Source organism: Acinonyx jubatus, chromosome B4 (genome assembly GCF_027475565.1).
Source record: "Acinonyx jubatus isolate Ajub_Pintada_27869175 chromosome B4, VMU_Ajub_asm_v1.0, whole genome shotgun sequence".
NCBI classification, from domain to species: Eukaryota; Metazoa; Chordata; class Mammalia; order Carnivora; family Felidae; genus Acinonyx; species Acinonyx jubatus.
Genome location: NC_069387.1, coordinates 81,926,159 through 81,938,611, shown reverse-complemented (window position 1 = coordinate 81,938,611; position 12,453 = coordinate 81,926,159). Strand labels below are relative to the sequence as shown.

Sequence of the window (12,453 nt, the reverse complement as noted above, 5' to 3'; positions counted from 1 at the left end):
CTGGGCCCTGTGTCTTCCCTCCCCGGGCGCCCCTTCCACGCCCCACAGCTGCAGAGGGAAGACAGGAGGCCGCGCAGAGGTGACGGGCATGTGGAGGTGACCGGGAAGTGGACCCCGGGCAGTGCCCTGAGGTGTCCCCAGGCTGTCTCGTTGGACTGCTGCAGCCCCCCAGGGGCAGCAAGCCAGAGAATAGTAATAGAACTGGGGGGATGGGAAAGGGGAGAAAGAGAGACAGAGACAGACAGGCATTTGTAAAGAGAGATGCAGAGGGTAGAGAGATGTAGAGGGAAGGAGAGACAAACACAGAGAGACACAGAAACAGATGCAGAAGGACAAAGCCTGGTAGAGAGAGCTGCGAAGGGAGAGACAGACAGACACAGCCAGAATGATAAGGAACAGACAGACATACACAGAGACAGACACAGAGAGACAGAGTTAGGGCCTGAAGAATAAAGAGGCAGAAAGAAGGGCAGTCAGAGACTGGGGTAGGCAGGGTCAGAAGGCAGAGGGTCTGGAGCGGACCAGCTGCGCAAGAGGGACCAGCCTGAACCCGTGGTGCCACCCATAGCTGGCGAGGTGGGAGATGGACCCTTCCCTCTCCGCACCTGCCCCTGGCCCCGCCTCACACCAGAAGAGGGGAGACTGCGGGACCCAGTGCCTTGGCAGCTGGAGTAGCAGGAGCCGCAGGCGGGACGTGGACGGACACTACAGGCACTGACTTAACCTGCCCGAAATTGGTGGGGCGCAGAGCCTGCGCGTCCCGATAGGGGGCGCCCGAGGCACCTCCCCTGAGAGCTTGGGAGCAGCTCAACCTCCAGGGGGCGCCCCGCGCCCTTAACCCCAGCAGCCAGCTCGCTCCGCCCAGCCTAGCTGCTTTTGACAAGCGGTGCAGCCATCCGGCGGATTAGTGTCCTGGCGCGATTTCGCGTTCAGAACCTGGTCCCCACGGGACCCCCGCACGCCCCAGGCCACGCCTAATCCGCAGCTAATGACTTCTGCGGTTCCTCACCCGGCTCGATCAGCATGGCCTGAGTCCTTCTGATGGGAAAGTGCGGGAAGGTGGGGAGACAAGGGATCCGGAACTCACGGAGTTCTGAGTCCCAGCTCGGCCGCACAGATCACGATCCAGAAATGGGAGGGGGCTAAGAAGTAGGGTCTCAGACCAGGGGTCAGAGACTGGCACCAGAAACGGGTGCAGGGTCAAAGAGCCCTGGCAGGGCCAGAGCAGAAGCAATAATAAGGCGCTTGGAAAGTGGGGGTGGAGGCCCACGGCAGGAGGAACAGCGGCGTGTCTAGGAAAGCGGCGGGGCAGAGAGTTCAGAACGCGCTGGACTCTGGTCACCAAAACTCGCAAGAAATGGTGCGGGAGCGTGGGTGAGGCCCCGAGAAGCAAAGGGGCGTGGCGCAGGGGCTGGACGTCCCTGTTGGCGTCCTGGCGCCCCAGCTGTGCCACACAGAGCCAGATGTATAGCCCAGATGTGCTGCCCCTGGAGATCGAGCTCCAGGATTGATTTTTAGTCCCGGAGACTGGAGGGCTGGGGGGCACGAGTGACAGGACACTCCACTCCCTGGCCGGGCCCTGGAGGTGCGGGTGCTCTGGGAGGGCCAGGCTCTGTGCTGCTCCAGGTTCTGACATCCCGTCAGTCCCCCTCCTCCGCGCCCCCCCAACACACATCGCAGCGAGTCTCTGTCTCTTTGTTCTCGCCGTGTCTCTGACACTTTATCTCATTATCCGCCGGAGGGAGGCGGAGAGCCGGGGACCACGCAGCCTAATTACAGCCGCGCTTGTCAGCGCAGGGGGCGGGGGAGGTATCAGCGCCGGGAAAGGGAGGGGGCCCCCAGGAAGGGTCGCTTCCTTCCCTGTACCCCACCCCCCAGAGGTGGGTGCACAACTCGCCCCTGTCCAGAGCCCTGGAGGGGAGAAGGGCTCTGGAGGGGAGAAGTCGGGGAGCTCTGCCGGATTTGGCTGCGGGGCGGGAGGGAGGCGGGTGGGAGGATGGAAGTTAGCTTGGCAGTGAGGAGAGGTGGTTAGGACTAGGCGCCTGGGTCCCTACGACGACCCCAACTCCCCAAAGACGGTGGCAGTGAGCTTTGCCACCCTAACAGCCTAGCGGATAGCTAAGTTGGCTGCAGAAAGGGAGGCTCTGCACTTCCATCTGTGTGTCTTGTTCTCTTTCCTCCTTCACCCATCTTTTCTGTCTCCCCTTGACTATTTCCCTCACCCCATTTTCTTCCTATCACAGCCAGAGCAGAGAGTGGACTCCTTGGGTGGCTCCGACTTGGCCCCTACTGGAGGTAGGCAGAGCAAGTCTATCAACCACCCCCCGCCCCCCCCCCCCACGCCAAACTTTGAAAACTGACTTATTCTATCCTGAGCAGGGTTTAAACACTCTCCTGGCCTCCAAACGCTATTCCAGGCCAACCACAACACAACTAGGAGAACTATCCAGAACTAGAGTTGGTGGGACTGCTTTAGTGCTGTGGGTCTGTCCGTCCCTCTCCTCCTCCCACTACACTGTGGAGGGAGACAGAACTAGGGCCTTCGGGATCTGCTAGCTCTAGGGGTGTCAGAGAGGTGCTTCAGATGCCCTCACTGGCCCCTGGCCCCTCCTGCCCCACCCCCACCCCAGGAACACTCCACCCCCTGCCCTCCGCTTGCAAGTCTGCCTGACTCCCTGTCCCATGGTGAGTCCCTCTTCCCTCCTCCGGGTCCTCCCTCAGTCTCTTGGCCAAAGCCTGTGAAGTGTCTCTCTCAGACCAGCCCCAGGCCCCGGGGATGAGGGTATCCTCTGCGCCAGGGTGCGGGCATCTGGAGGAGTGGAGGAGCAGAAAGCCCTCTGCTCCCCAAGAGTTCTCCCGCTCTGAGCCCGGAACTGCGGGAGGAAGAAGAGATGAGTGGGGGCGGGGTGAGTCTGCCGGAGCGGGCCGTGCAGGGCTGGGCTGACCCCTCCCTAGCCGGGGGCGGGACCCCAAGAGGAGTGAGGGAGCAGAGCCGCTGGGGAACATCTGACACAGGAGAGGCGATATGGCGGGAACGAGTGTCGGGGCCCGCTTCTACCGGCAGATCAAGAGACATCCCGCGGTGAGTTGGGTCCTCGGAGCCACTGTAACTAACTCCTAATTCTCTCGCTTCCCTGGCGGCCCCTAAATCTCCCTCTTGCCCGGTTCCCCCATTGCTCCTAAGCTTTTTCCAGCGTGCCTTCAATCTAGCCTGGCAATATGCCCCGTGTCTCTTGAATCCACCTCGGAGCGGCTCGCCGTGGGGTGAGGGAGACGAAGGCTGGAAATGTGCTGTGGAAGGTTCCAGGTCCCCTCTCCCAGAAGGGAGGGAGCGCCAGACCCGGGTGGGGGTGGGGACGGGTGCTGGCTGAGAAGGTCGTTAAGAGGCGACTGGGACTGCGGGGAGGGGGGCTGACCCTGAAAGCGCCCTCCGTCTTCTCCGCAGCTCATCCCGATGATCGGCTTCATTGGTCTGGGAATGGGCAGCGCTGCGCTGTACTTGCTGAGACTCGCCCTGCGCAGCCCCGACGTCTGGTAAAGGCCGGATTTGGGACGCGAGCAGGGGGCCTGGGTGCGGCAAGATAGGGTAGGAAGGCAAGGGCCGGTCGGGAACAGTGCGAATGGGCAGTCCCAGCAGGGATTCCCAGGCAGCGCACCTGCGTCCGCACCGCCAGGCAACTCCGGGCTGGAGCCCGCTCCTGGCCTGGGAGGCCCCGGCCTTCCCTCCCACCCACCCGACCACTCACTCCTCGGGGCCCCAGACTCGACCCGCTTTGGGCTGCGGAACCCGCACAGCTCCCGGCCCGGTTGCCATGGTGACGCGCTGGCCGGCGGGCGGCCTTTGGGTACCTCCACCTCCCCGCCTGAGTGCTGGGGGTGTGGCCGGGCGAGCTGCTAGGGGCGCCTTCGGGGCAAGGGTGGCACAGAGACTCAAAGCCCCACCAAAGGCGGCGGGGGTGGGGAGTGGGGGGCTCCTCAGGAGCACCTACAGCGTTATCGGTATTTGAGGCACATCACTGAAACCTCAGCCCTCTCAGGATATCTGCCTGATTCCCACCGCTCTGCTCTGGGGGAGGGGGGGGTGGTGGTGGTAACCTGGGGTGGCAAGGAGCAGGGGGGAGGCCCTTGGGCCGGGTTGTCCGTCACCTGGCCCCATACTGACAGTGGTGACAGCCTTCTTGTTTCACTCTTCAGCACCTGCTAACTTGCCCCCTCCTCTGTCAGCCTCTGGGACATGGGGCCCCCGGGGGAGGACGGGGGTGCTGAGGTGGGGGCAGAGACCGTGTGTGTCACCTTTGGCATCAGAGTCCCAGCTTCCAGAGAGGAAACTCTGACCATCCCCCTCCCTTTCTGTAGCTGGGACAGAAAGAACAACCCGGAGCCCTGGAACCGCCTGAGCCCCAATGACCAATACAAGGTATCTCCCGGTGGCTCTAGGGTTTCCCCTCCATCCATCCTCGGTCCCAGGACCACCCTCCCCACCCCAGGCCACAAAGGGAGGCCTGGGGCACTCACTGCCCCTTTCCCTCCTATAGTTTCTTGCAGTTTCCACCGACTATAAGAAGCTGAAGAAGGACCGGCCGGACTTTTGAGCTCTCTAGGATGCGAGGTAGAAGTAAACCACCGTCAGCCAGTCAGCCAGCCGACTCATTTCTTCCACTCTCTGCCCCCTGCCCCCAGGGCGCCACTCTAGCCACCCTGTCCAGCTGCTGCTTACACAGGCTTCGTTCCCACAGGAGGGGAGGCAGCTCCCCACCCCCTTCCCTTGCTCCCAGCAGCGGAAGCGCCTCTGACCCTCAGATGGAATCCCACGAGGGGGAGGAGTTACACTGCGGGTTGACCCAAAAGGCTCAAGCCAGCCCCTCTGCCCCCCTACCCAGCCCTTGCAGGGTGTGGCTCAGGCTACGTGTTGAGCGTGGCCAACGTGAGCCAAGAGCAAGCGGAGGCCTCTCGGTGCCAAGTGACGTGGCGGGCCCCACGTTAGCCCAGGCGCCCGGCGCCAGCGCAGGGGCGGCGCTGCTCTGGCTCGACCGGGCTCGTTGCCTGCCGCCCAGCCAGGCCTGCACGAGGCACCTCCTGGCTCCTCCTTGTGCCCAAGCCCGCTGCCTCCCGCGCCAACAGGCATCCCCTCCTGCCGCCTCGCACCTGGGCCTCCCCCTGCCATTCTGCCCCTCCCTTGCTCCCCTCGGTCCCCTGGGATCAAACAGAAGCAGCCGTGGGCAAAATACAATTTCATTTAACAAATTGAATTTGCTGCGCCTGCTAATCACGTCTGGTGTCGGCTCTGATCAGAGACAGAGAAAGGAGGCTGCAGCCGCGGGGGGGGGGGGGGGGGGGTCGGGTCCTTGTGGTGGGGATGGTGGTGGTGGTAGGAAAGGGAGGGACACATTGAGGGAGACAAGTCACTACCTGGCCCAGGGGACCCCTCCCACAGTGACGGGAGAGCTCAAAGCAGGTTAGCATTTTATTAGATTAAAAACAGAAAGGCGGCGCCTACCCACCCCTTCCTCTGGCTCACAAGGGCAACTCCCCCCTCTCCAAGTAAGAGCAAGGAGTCTAGAACACTGAGATAATGGAAGAGTTCAGGGAGGAAAGCCCCAGGCCTCCTCTTTCTAAGTCTTGTTACAAAAAGAAATCTTCTCAGCTACAAAGTCCAGAATATACCTGGCTCTTCCCCTAAGTGGGAGGCTTTCTCTCCCCTAGCAAAAAATTGAAAGATAGTCGTTCTCCTCCACTGGCCCAGGCAGACCGAAGGAGAATAAATTTCAGTCTATGGGCCTCCTCTCCCATGTGCCCTCAGCGCTCATCAAAACCAGGCATGGGGAAGGCCCTGGCAAACTGTTCCACCCGTTGCCGGAGGTCGGCCAGCCGATGACTGGTTTCTGTGTCCTTGAGCAGGAAGGATTTGAAATCCTGGAGTTTGGCTAGAGGGGGATGAGGAAAAAAGTGGTCAGAACTTCAGGAAAGGCAGTTAGATCAGCCACGGGGAGGGACAGACAGGGAATGTAAACTGACTAGCTAGGAAGGGTCTTGCCCACTCACCAGTTTTGCTCTTCACCTCCAAGCCGATGTTGACCCCTTCATCTATAAAGTCTACAACTCTCCGGAAGTCATCCTCACGGAACTGTCGAGAGGTCAAGGCTGGGGCCCCTGGGAGAGAGGCAGAGGGGATGAGCACAGCCCAAGCCCACCTGGCAGCCATCCTTCCTCCCTCAAAACTCAGGTCTCACCGAGCCGCAGGCCCCCAGGTGTGATGGCACTTCGGTCTCCGGGACAGGTGTTCTTGTTGGCTGTGATGGATACAAGTTCCAGCACCCGCTCAGCCCGAGCTCCATCCAGGCCCTTGGGCCGCAGGTCCACCAGCACTAGGTGATTGTCGGTGCCACCTAAGGGGAAGGACAGTAGGCAGGGAGGGGTGAGTTCTAGGCCTCTGTCTGAGGCTGCAGAGGCTCTCACCCACCCCCCTGGCTCACCAGACACGAGCGAGTAGCCTCGCTCTAGCAGGGCATCGGCCATGGCCCGAGCATTCTTCAGAACCTGCAGGGCGTACTCCCGGAACATGGGGGTGCAGGCCTGGAGACAAGACAGTAGCACCTGTGACCCCAAGCCATACCCCTTCTGCTCCACCTCCACCACAGTTGTGACCCCAACCCTGACCCCATCCGGGCACTTCCCTTCCATCAGCTGCAACTGAGTTAGCATGGAACAGGGTCTAAGCCTCCAGCCCAGGGCCCTCCCCACCCCACAACAGTAGGCTCCCCAACCTGCTTTAAGGCCACAGCCACTGCAGCAATGGCATGGTTGTGGGGCCCCCCCTGCAGGGATGGGAACACAGCAAAGTTGATTCGGTCCTCAAATGTGTAAGGGATCTCCCGGCCGGTCTTGGGGTCCACAGCCTGCATCCCCTTCCGGTAGAAGATGAGTCCTGACCTGTGTGGGAGGCAGGTGATCAGAATCTAAGTTAAAAAGAAAGGATAAGGGAGGAGAAAAGCAGGGGAAGCAGCCTGGCCTGGACCCACAGAGTTCTCAGTCTACCTCAGTTGGGCCAGCATGTAGAACTCTAGTAATCAAGGAGAGCAGCCCCTCACTCCCACCCCCGAATCCCCTAGCGGGGAATTGCCACCATGCACACGAGGAGGAGAGTCATCACAGACTGGGCAAAAATCTTCAGGGTTTCAGATGGGAACGAACTCTTCTCGGATCCAGCCCAACAGTGCCCCTGGAATAGGGCGTGAAGGCAGAGAAGGGCAAGGCCTGACCTCAGGGGAGCCTGACCTGGCCCCTCGAAGGGTCTTGTGAGTGGTGGTGGTGACAACATCCGCGTGCTTGAAAGGTGAGGGGATCACCTTGGCAGCCACCAGGCCACTGATGTGGGCCATGTCTGCCAGGAGGTGTGCCTTGACCTCATCACACACCTGGGCAGGTACAGAGACAGGCCTTAGCCTGGGGAGGGACCAGACAGGCCTCCCCAAGGCTGCCCCCCCCTCCAAAATCCCCCCACCCGCCCTGGGAAGTGGCTGGTACTCCAGCCCTACACCAACCTCTCTCACGCGGGCGTAGTCAATGAGGCGAGCATAGGCACTGGTACCAGCTATAATGAGCCGCGGTCGGAAAAGCCGAGCGGTCAGTGCCAGCTGGTCATAGTCGATGAGGCCAGTTTTGGGCTGGATGGACAAACAAAAAGCTGAAACCCTGAGACAGAAGCAGGGCAGCTCACTCTCCTCCTTGACCCTAAAGGCTGCCCAGGACTCCAGCCCCTCACTTTCCCCAGGAGAGGGCCACCAGGGCCCTAGCACTCACATTTAACTTATAGGGCATAGACTCAAAGAAAATGGATGTGGCCGAGATCCGCTTGACATCAGACATGTAGCCGTGAGTAAGACTGGAAAGGGACGACAGTGATAAGACAGCTTCAGAAACTAGTAACTTCCAGACTTAACCACTGCCTTCCTGCCCGGCTCCAAAGGCCTCTGTCCCTGGAACACTGCTCCTAGTATGTGCAACCCTCACTGCTCAGTCCATTCCATGGTGAGCACCGGTTACTGGGATCTTCTCTTCCTCATCCATTGACTTGCAGGGCAGGGAGAAGCCTGCATGTGCCACCTGTGTGGCACACACTAGGTGTTCAATAAAAACTCCTTTCTCATGCCCATCCTGCCCACCACGCCCAGCACCCACTGCATCCATACTCACTGGCCCCCATCAGGCAAGTCCAGCCCCATGATTCGGTCATGAGGCTGCAGAAGGGCTGTATAGGCAGCCAGATTAGCCGGAGAGCCTGAGTATGGCTGGACATTGACTCCCCACTGTGCAGGATCCAGGTCAAAGGCTTCCAAGGCCCGGCGCTGACACAGCAGCTCAATTTCATCCACTACCTCTGCTCCTCCATAATATCTGCCATGAGATGGGGGGTATATCAGGGCACCCAGAAAGGGTTCCACCATCCCCCTCAACCAGCAGCAAAGGGCTGGGAAGGCCACTCCTCTAGACACGCTGGGAAGGTAACTGGGAGCACCGTCCCTGAGGCTGCCCTCCAGCCCTCTGGTACCTAGGCCTCACCTCTTGCCAGGGTAACCCTCCGAGTACTTGTTGTTCAGACAGGACCCCAAGGCCTCCAGCGCAGCTCGGCTGCAGAAGTTCTGGGGTGAGGGGGAGTGGGGGGGATTGTCACAGAAGGTATTGAGCCCCTTTCCCTGGAGCCCCCCCACAGCCCCACCCTGTCAGAGCCCTGGGCAGCAGGGAGGAGTCAGGCCCTACGGAAACCTCTATTCATCCAGTGTTCCTTGTCAGACCTGAAGAAAGGCCAGAGGAAGCATCCTGAGAAACCCAGCTGCTGTGGTAGGTGTCCCCAGCAGGGCCACCTGTCCATTCGAACCTGTGCTTCCAGGGTCCTCTTTCCTCTTGGGAAGGGGAAGGGACCAGACTAAAGTACAGGGGCCCCAGAAGGCTTTGGAAGCTCTCTAATGCCCCCCTCCCACAATCCAGATTGCTCTGCTTTTTCTTCAGAGCACAGTAAGAAGACAAGGAGGGGCACCTGGGTGGCTCAGTCAATTAAGCATCTGACTCTTGATTTCAGCTCAGGTCATGACCTCACAGTTTGTGGGATCGAGTCCCTCTTCAGGCTCCGAGCTGGGAGATGGGCGTGAAGCCTGCTTGCGATTCTTTCTCCCACCCTCTCTCTGCCCCTCTCCCGCTTGCGCAGGGGCTCGCACTTTCTCTCTCTCAAAATAAATAGGCTTAAAAAAAGAAGAAGATGGGGTGCCTGGGTGGCTCAGTCGGTTAAGCATATGACTCGATTTTGGCTCAGGTCGTGCTCTCACTTTTGTGAGTTTGAACACCACATCAGGCTGTGCACTGACAGCACGGGCTCACTTGGGATTCTCTGTCTCCCTTTCTGTCTGCTCCTCCCCTGCTCTGTGCTCTCTAAATAAATAAATAAATAAATAAATATTTTTATTTTTTTTCCTCCCGCCCCCCAATAAATAAACATTTTTAAAATGGAGGAGGAGGAGGAGGATACAAGGAGATAAGGCCCAGCAGGAAGGCCCAGAGTCTGAAAGGTACATCTGTAGAAACAACAGTAAGATGATCTGTTACTTCCTGCACCCATTGTGGCCCATGTCTTGGTCCCTCTCCCCAGACCCCACCTCTGAGGCAATGAGCTCCAGGCCACGACACTGCCTGTCCTTCTCTCTCTGCAGCAGCTCCCACATCTCAGGGTCACTGTCTGACAGACTCTCTTGGCCTGTCCAGCCCCTGGTTGCTTCTCCAGTCTGGGTCTGGGCCACCTCACTGTGTTGGCACCGTATGGCCATCCTGCCCAGATGACCACATCTCTGCAGAGGCTAGGAAAGGAAAAACCAGGATCAAATAAAAAGCATCCACATAGTCTCCCAACAACCCTCAGCCATGCTTATCAGGCTTTCTGGCTCCAAACCTAGCAGCCAGTTGTCCAAACACCCTTTTCCAATTCTCGTCACCCCCACCTCCTCCTTCCAAAGCCAGTTCTAGAGCCAAGGTTGGGGTCAATGTCCAGGGGGTGGTTCTGAGCCGGTCCATTCACCTCACCTCGGAATTTCCCTCCACCTCGACCCACGAATCACTCTGCAAAGCCACGGGGCAAAGTCTGCCCTCTGGAAGCCTATGTCTTTGGAATTCAGGGGCAGTCCACTGGGGTTCCAGAACCTCCTCAACCCACAAGCACAAAAGGGTGTTCCCCTAGGGCCTCCATGGCACTCAGGGAGAGGAGGCTGAGTTGGAACGGGTTCAGGCAATAGGCTGCAGAGGCGGTTTCCAGAGCAATGGAAGTGGCAGAGTAGACCTTTAGCAGTCTCTGGGAAAAGGGGGACCGGTGGAGAGCCTGCCTGCAGGGAAGCCAAAACCCACATCCTGTCCTGTGCTCCCCACTTTCCCACCTCCTTCCAGCCCATAGAGCTGAGGGACCCCTGATGTAAGCAGTGGGGCCAGGTTGCATCATCTGCATGGCTCAGAGCTGGCAGGAAAGACTCAGCTCGCCATCCAGGCCAGGAACCCCACTCGTCCGCCAGGGTCCACGGGGCATCTGGTGCGGTTCTCTCCCCTTATGCCACGTGAAATGGGCGATCGCAGGCCCTGGGGCGTCTGATTGCGGGAATGAGGAGGGGCCCCAGTTACGCCGCGGGCACTGAGGGTGGGGAGTTCTCAAGGATTCCCTAGTTGCACGTCCACTCCCCGAGGACTAAAACCACGTGCGTGGAAAAGCCAGGAGAACCCCAGAGTTCGTGAAAGGGAACTAGGGTAGGAAGGAAGCTTGCTTTCTATTGGTCACCCAATCTCCGAAGCCCCATTCTTACCCGAGTCGCCCAGAGCAAAGAGAAGGGCAGCATCGCAACCGGAGGTCGCAGGAGGTCCAGCCACCAACTCTGGCTGGGGGAAGCAAAGGGTAGGAAGACGACTGATTTTAGAGCGCATGCGCGAGAACGGCCCGGGAAGCCACCGAATTGAGGAGAGAGATCTACGCATGCGTGAGACCTTTACGGTCTCTTGGGAATTGTAGTTTTTACCCACTTCCTCCGCTTCAGTTACCCATGTGTAGCCCTTAGTCAGAGGCTCTCGCCTGAAAGAAAAGAGATCCAGTGCCGCCCCACCTCCTCACTGTCCTGAAGCTTTTTAGTGTGCGTGTGTGTGTGTGTGTGTGTGTGTGTGTTTTATCCTGTCCTCCAGACAACAACCATTTATTGGGTGCCTACTGAATACCTACTTAGCGTTATTAGGCTCTTTGGGAATATAAAGACTCCTATTCGAGCTAGAGAGCACTGGGAAGCATCCTGGTTTGGAACGATGAGAGACCTGAGTTCAAGTTCCAGTTCTTGGGCTAACTAGCAAATTAGTCTATCTGGGCCTCAGTTTCCTCACTTGCAATAAAAAAATAACATGTAGTGAGGATTAAATGAGACTTTGTGTGAAACATGCTCTGGGATGAATCACCCTCCCCTCATCCTCTGACCTGCCTCCTCCATGGTATCTCCTTCTCCTGGGACATTCTGGAACTAAGTGAGGTGCCCCCTCCTGTTGTTGCATTTGTTGAATTTGGTATCTGTTCACCTCTTGTTGCTCCAGCACTCAGTGAGCCCTCTTTATTTCCCTGGGGCTAAAGATCCTTGGAACTGGAAAGGATCTTCCTTTTAGCCTGACTTCATCTGGACTCATCCTTTGGGTGAGGGACTCATTGACTCCTTTACAAGTAGGCTCCCAAACATGGGTATCAGAATTGGCTGGGAAATGTAGTATAAATGTATGAGTGTGAGGCTTCCCTACAGAGGTTCTACTCCAATGAATCTTAAAGAGTGGGCATTTGCCCACTCGTGGTGACAGTGAAACCTCTCTTCAATGATTCTAAAAAGCAGTGATTTTGAGAATCATTGCCTTACTTAGCAACATTACACATTCATTCATTTAGTCATTCAACAGACACAGTGAGCTCCTACTCTGTGCCAGACATGCCATAGCTTTGGAGATACAAGAATAGATCACTGACTGCTGGGACATAAGAGGCAAACAGGTGGAAAAAAAATGCAACAAGTGCAATTACAGGCAGGGGCAACTCAGCTCCCAGATGTCCAAAGTGTCCAAGGGAGAAGGGGTGGGAGAAGAGAAGAGGATGGCTGTAGAGGAGGCAGTTTGTGAGTCAGAGGAAGTGGAGGAGGACAATCCATCACAAAACATATTCACACGCAAAGTTTTAATCTCCAGGACATGCTATTTTATCATTGCCTTACAAGCAAAGAAACTGAGGCCCAGATGGGCTAACTTGCTAATTCCAAATATTCCCACTTGGCTCTCATACCAGGCCTCAGAAGTCCCCTCTTAGCTTTAACCTCCTTCCCTCCCACTCTAGCCTCAGGTGTTCTCGGTTCTTTCCAGCAATAGGCCCTGGGTTAGGGTTCTTCTCCTTCCTCCAATCTCTGACCCAGA

The 12,453-nt window shown here is 58.0% G+C and overlaps 2 protein-coding genes across 2 annotated transcripts; one reads left to right on the top strand and one right to left on the bottom strand.

The window, feature by feature from the left end:
• The first annotated feature begins 2,675 nt into the window (after positions 1–2,675).
• NDUFA4L2 (NDUFA4 mitochondrial complex associated like 2) lies at positions 2,676–5,249 on the top strand. Its single transcript, XM_015073189.3, has 4 exons — positions 2,676–3,082; positions 3,446–3,534; positions 4,357–4,417; positions 4,536–5,249. Exons 1-4 carry the CDS (start codon positions 3,026–3,028, stop codon positions 4,590–4,592), a joined length of 264 nt encoding a protein of 87 aa, XP_014928675.1. The 5' UTR covers positions 2,676–3,025; the 3' UTR covers positions 4,593–5,249.
• Positions 5,250–5,451: 202 nt separating this feature from the next.
• Positions 5,452–10,990, bottom strand: SHMT2 (serine hydroxymethyltransferase 2). Its single transcript, XM_015073199.3, has 12 exons — positions 10,833–10,990; positions 9,648–9,845; positions 8,560–8,639; positions 8,194–8,394; positions 7,801–7,882; positions 7,542–7,664; positions 7,276–7,415; positions 6,765–6,930; positions 6,474–6,573; positions 6,231–6,386; positions 6,043–6,150; positions 5,452–5,924 (listed from the first exon to the last, which is right to left on the bottom strand). The coding sequence occupies exons 1-12, from the start codon at positions 10,863–10,865 to the stop codon at positions 5,797–5,799; spliced, it is 1,515 nt and encodes a 504-aa protein (XP_014928685.2). The 5' UTR covers positions 10,866–10,990; the 3' UTR covers positions 5,452–5,796.
• Positions 10,991–12,453: the final 1,463 nt, after the last annotated feature.

Coding starts and splice junctions, on each gene's coding strand:
- SHMT2 (XM_015073199.3), bottom strand. CDS start 10,865: ATGCTGCCCTTCTCTTTGCTCTGGGCGACTCGG. Junction 7,416..7,541: donor ACTACGCCCGCGTGAGAGAG/GTTGGTGTAGGG, acceptor GTACCTGCCCAG/GTGTGTGATGAGGTCAAGGC. Junction 6,574..6,764: donor TGGCTGTGGCCTTAAAGCAG/GTTGGGGAGCCT, acceptor TCTTGTCTCCAG/GCCTGCACCCCCATGTTCCG.
- NDUFA4L2 (XM_015073189.3), top strand. CDS start 3,026: ATGGCGGGAACGAGTGTCGGGGCCCGCTTCTACCGGCAGATCAAGAGA. Junction 3,535..4,356: donor CTGCGCAGCCCCGACGTCTG/GTAAAGGCCGGA, acceptor CCCTTTCTGTAG/CTGGGACAGAAAGAACAACC. Junction 4,418..4,535: donor GCCCCAATGACCAATACAAG/GTATCTCCCGGT, acceptor TCCCTCCTATAG/TTTCTTGCAGTTTCCACCGA.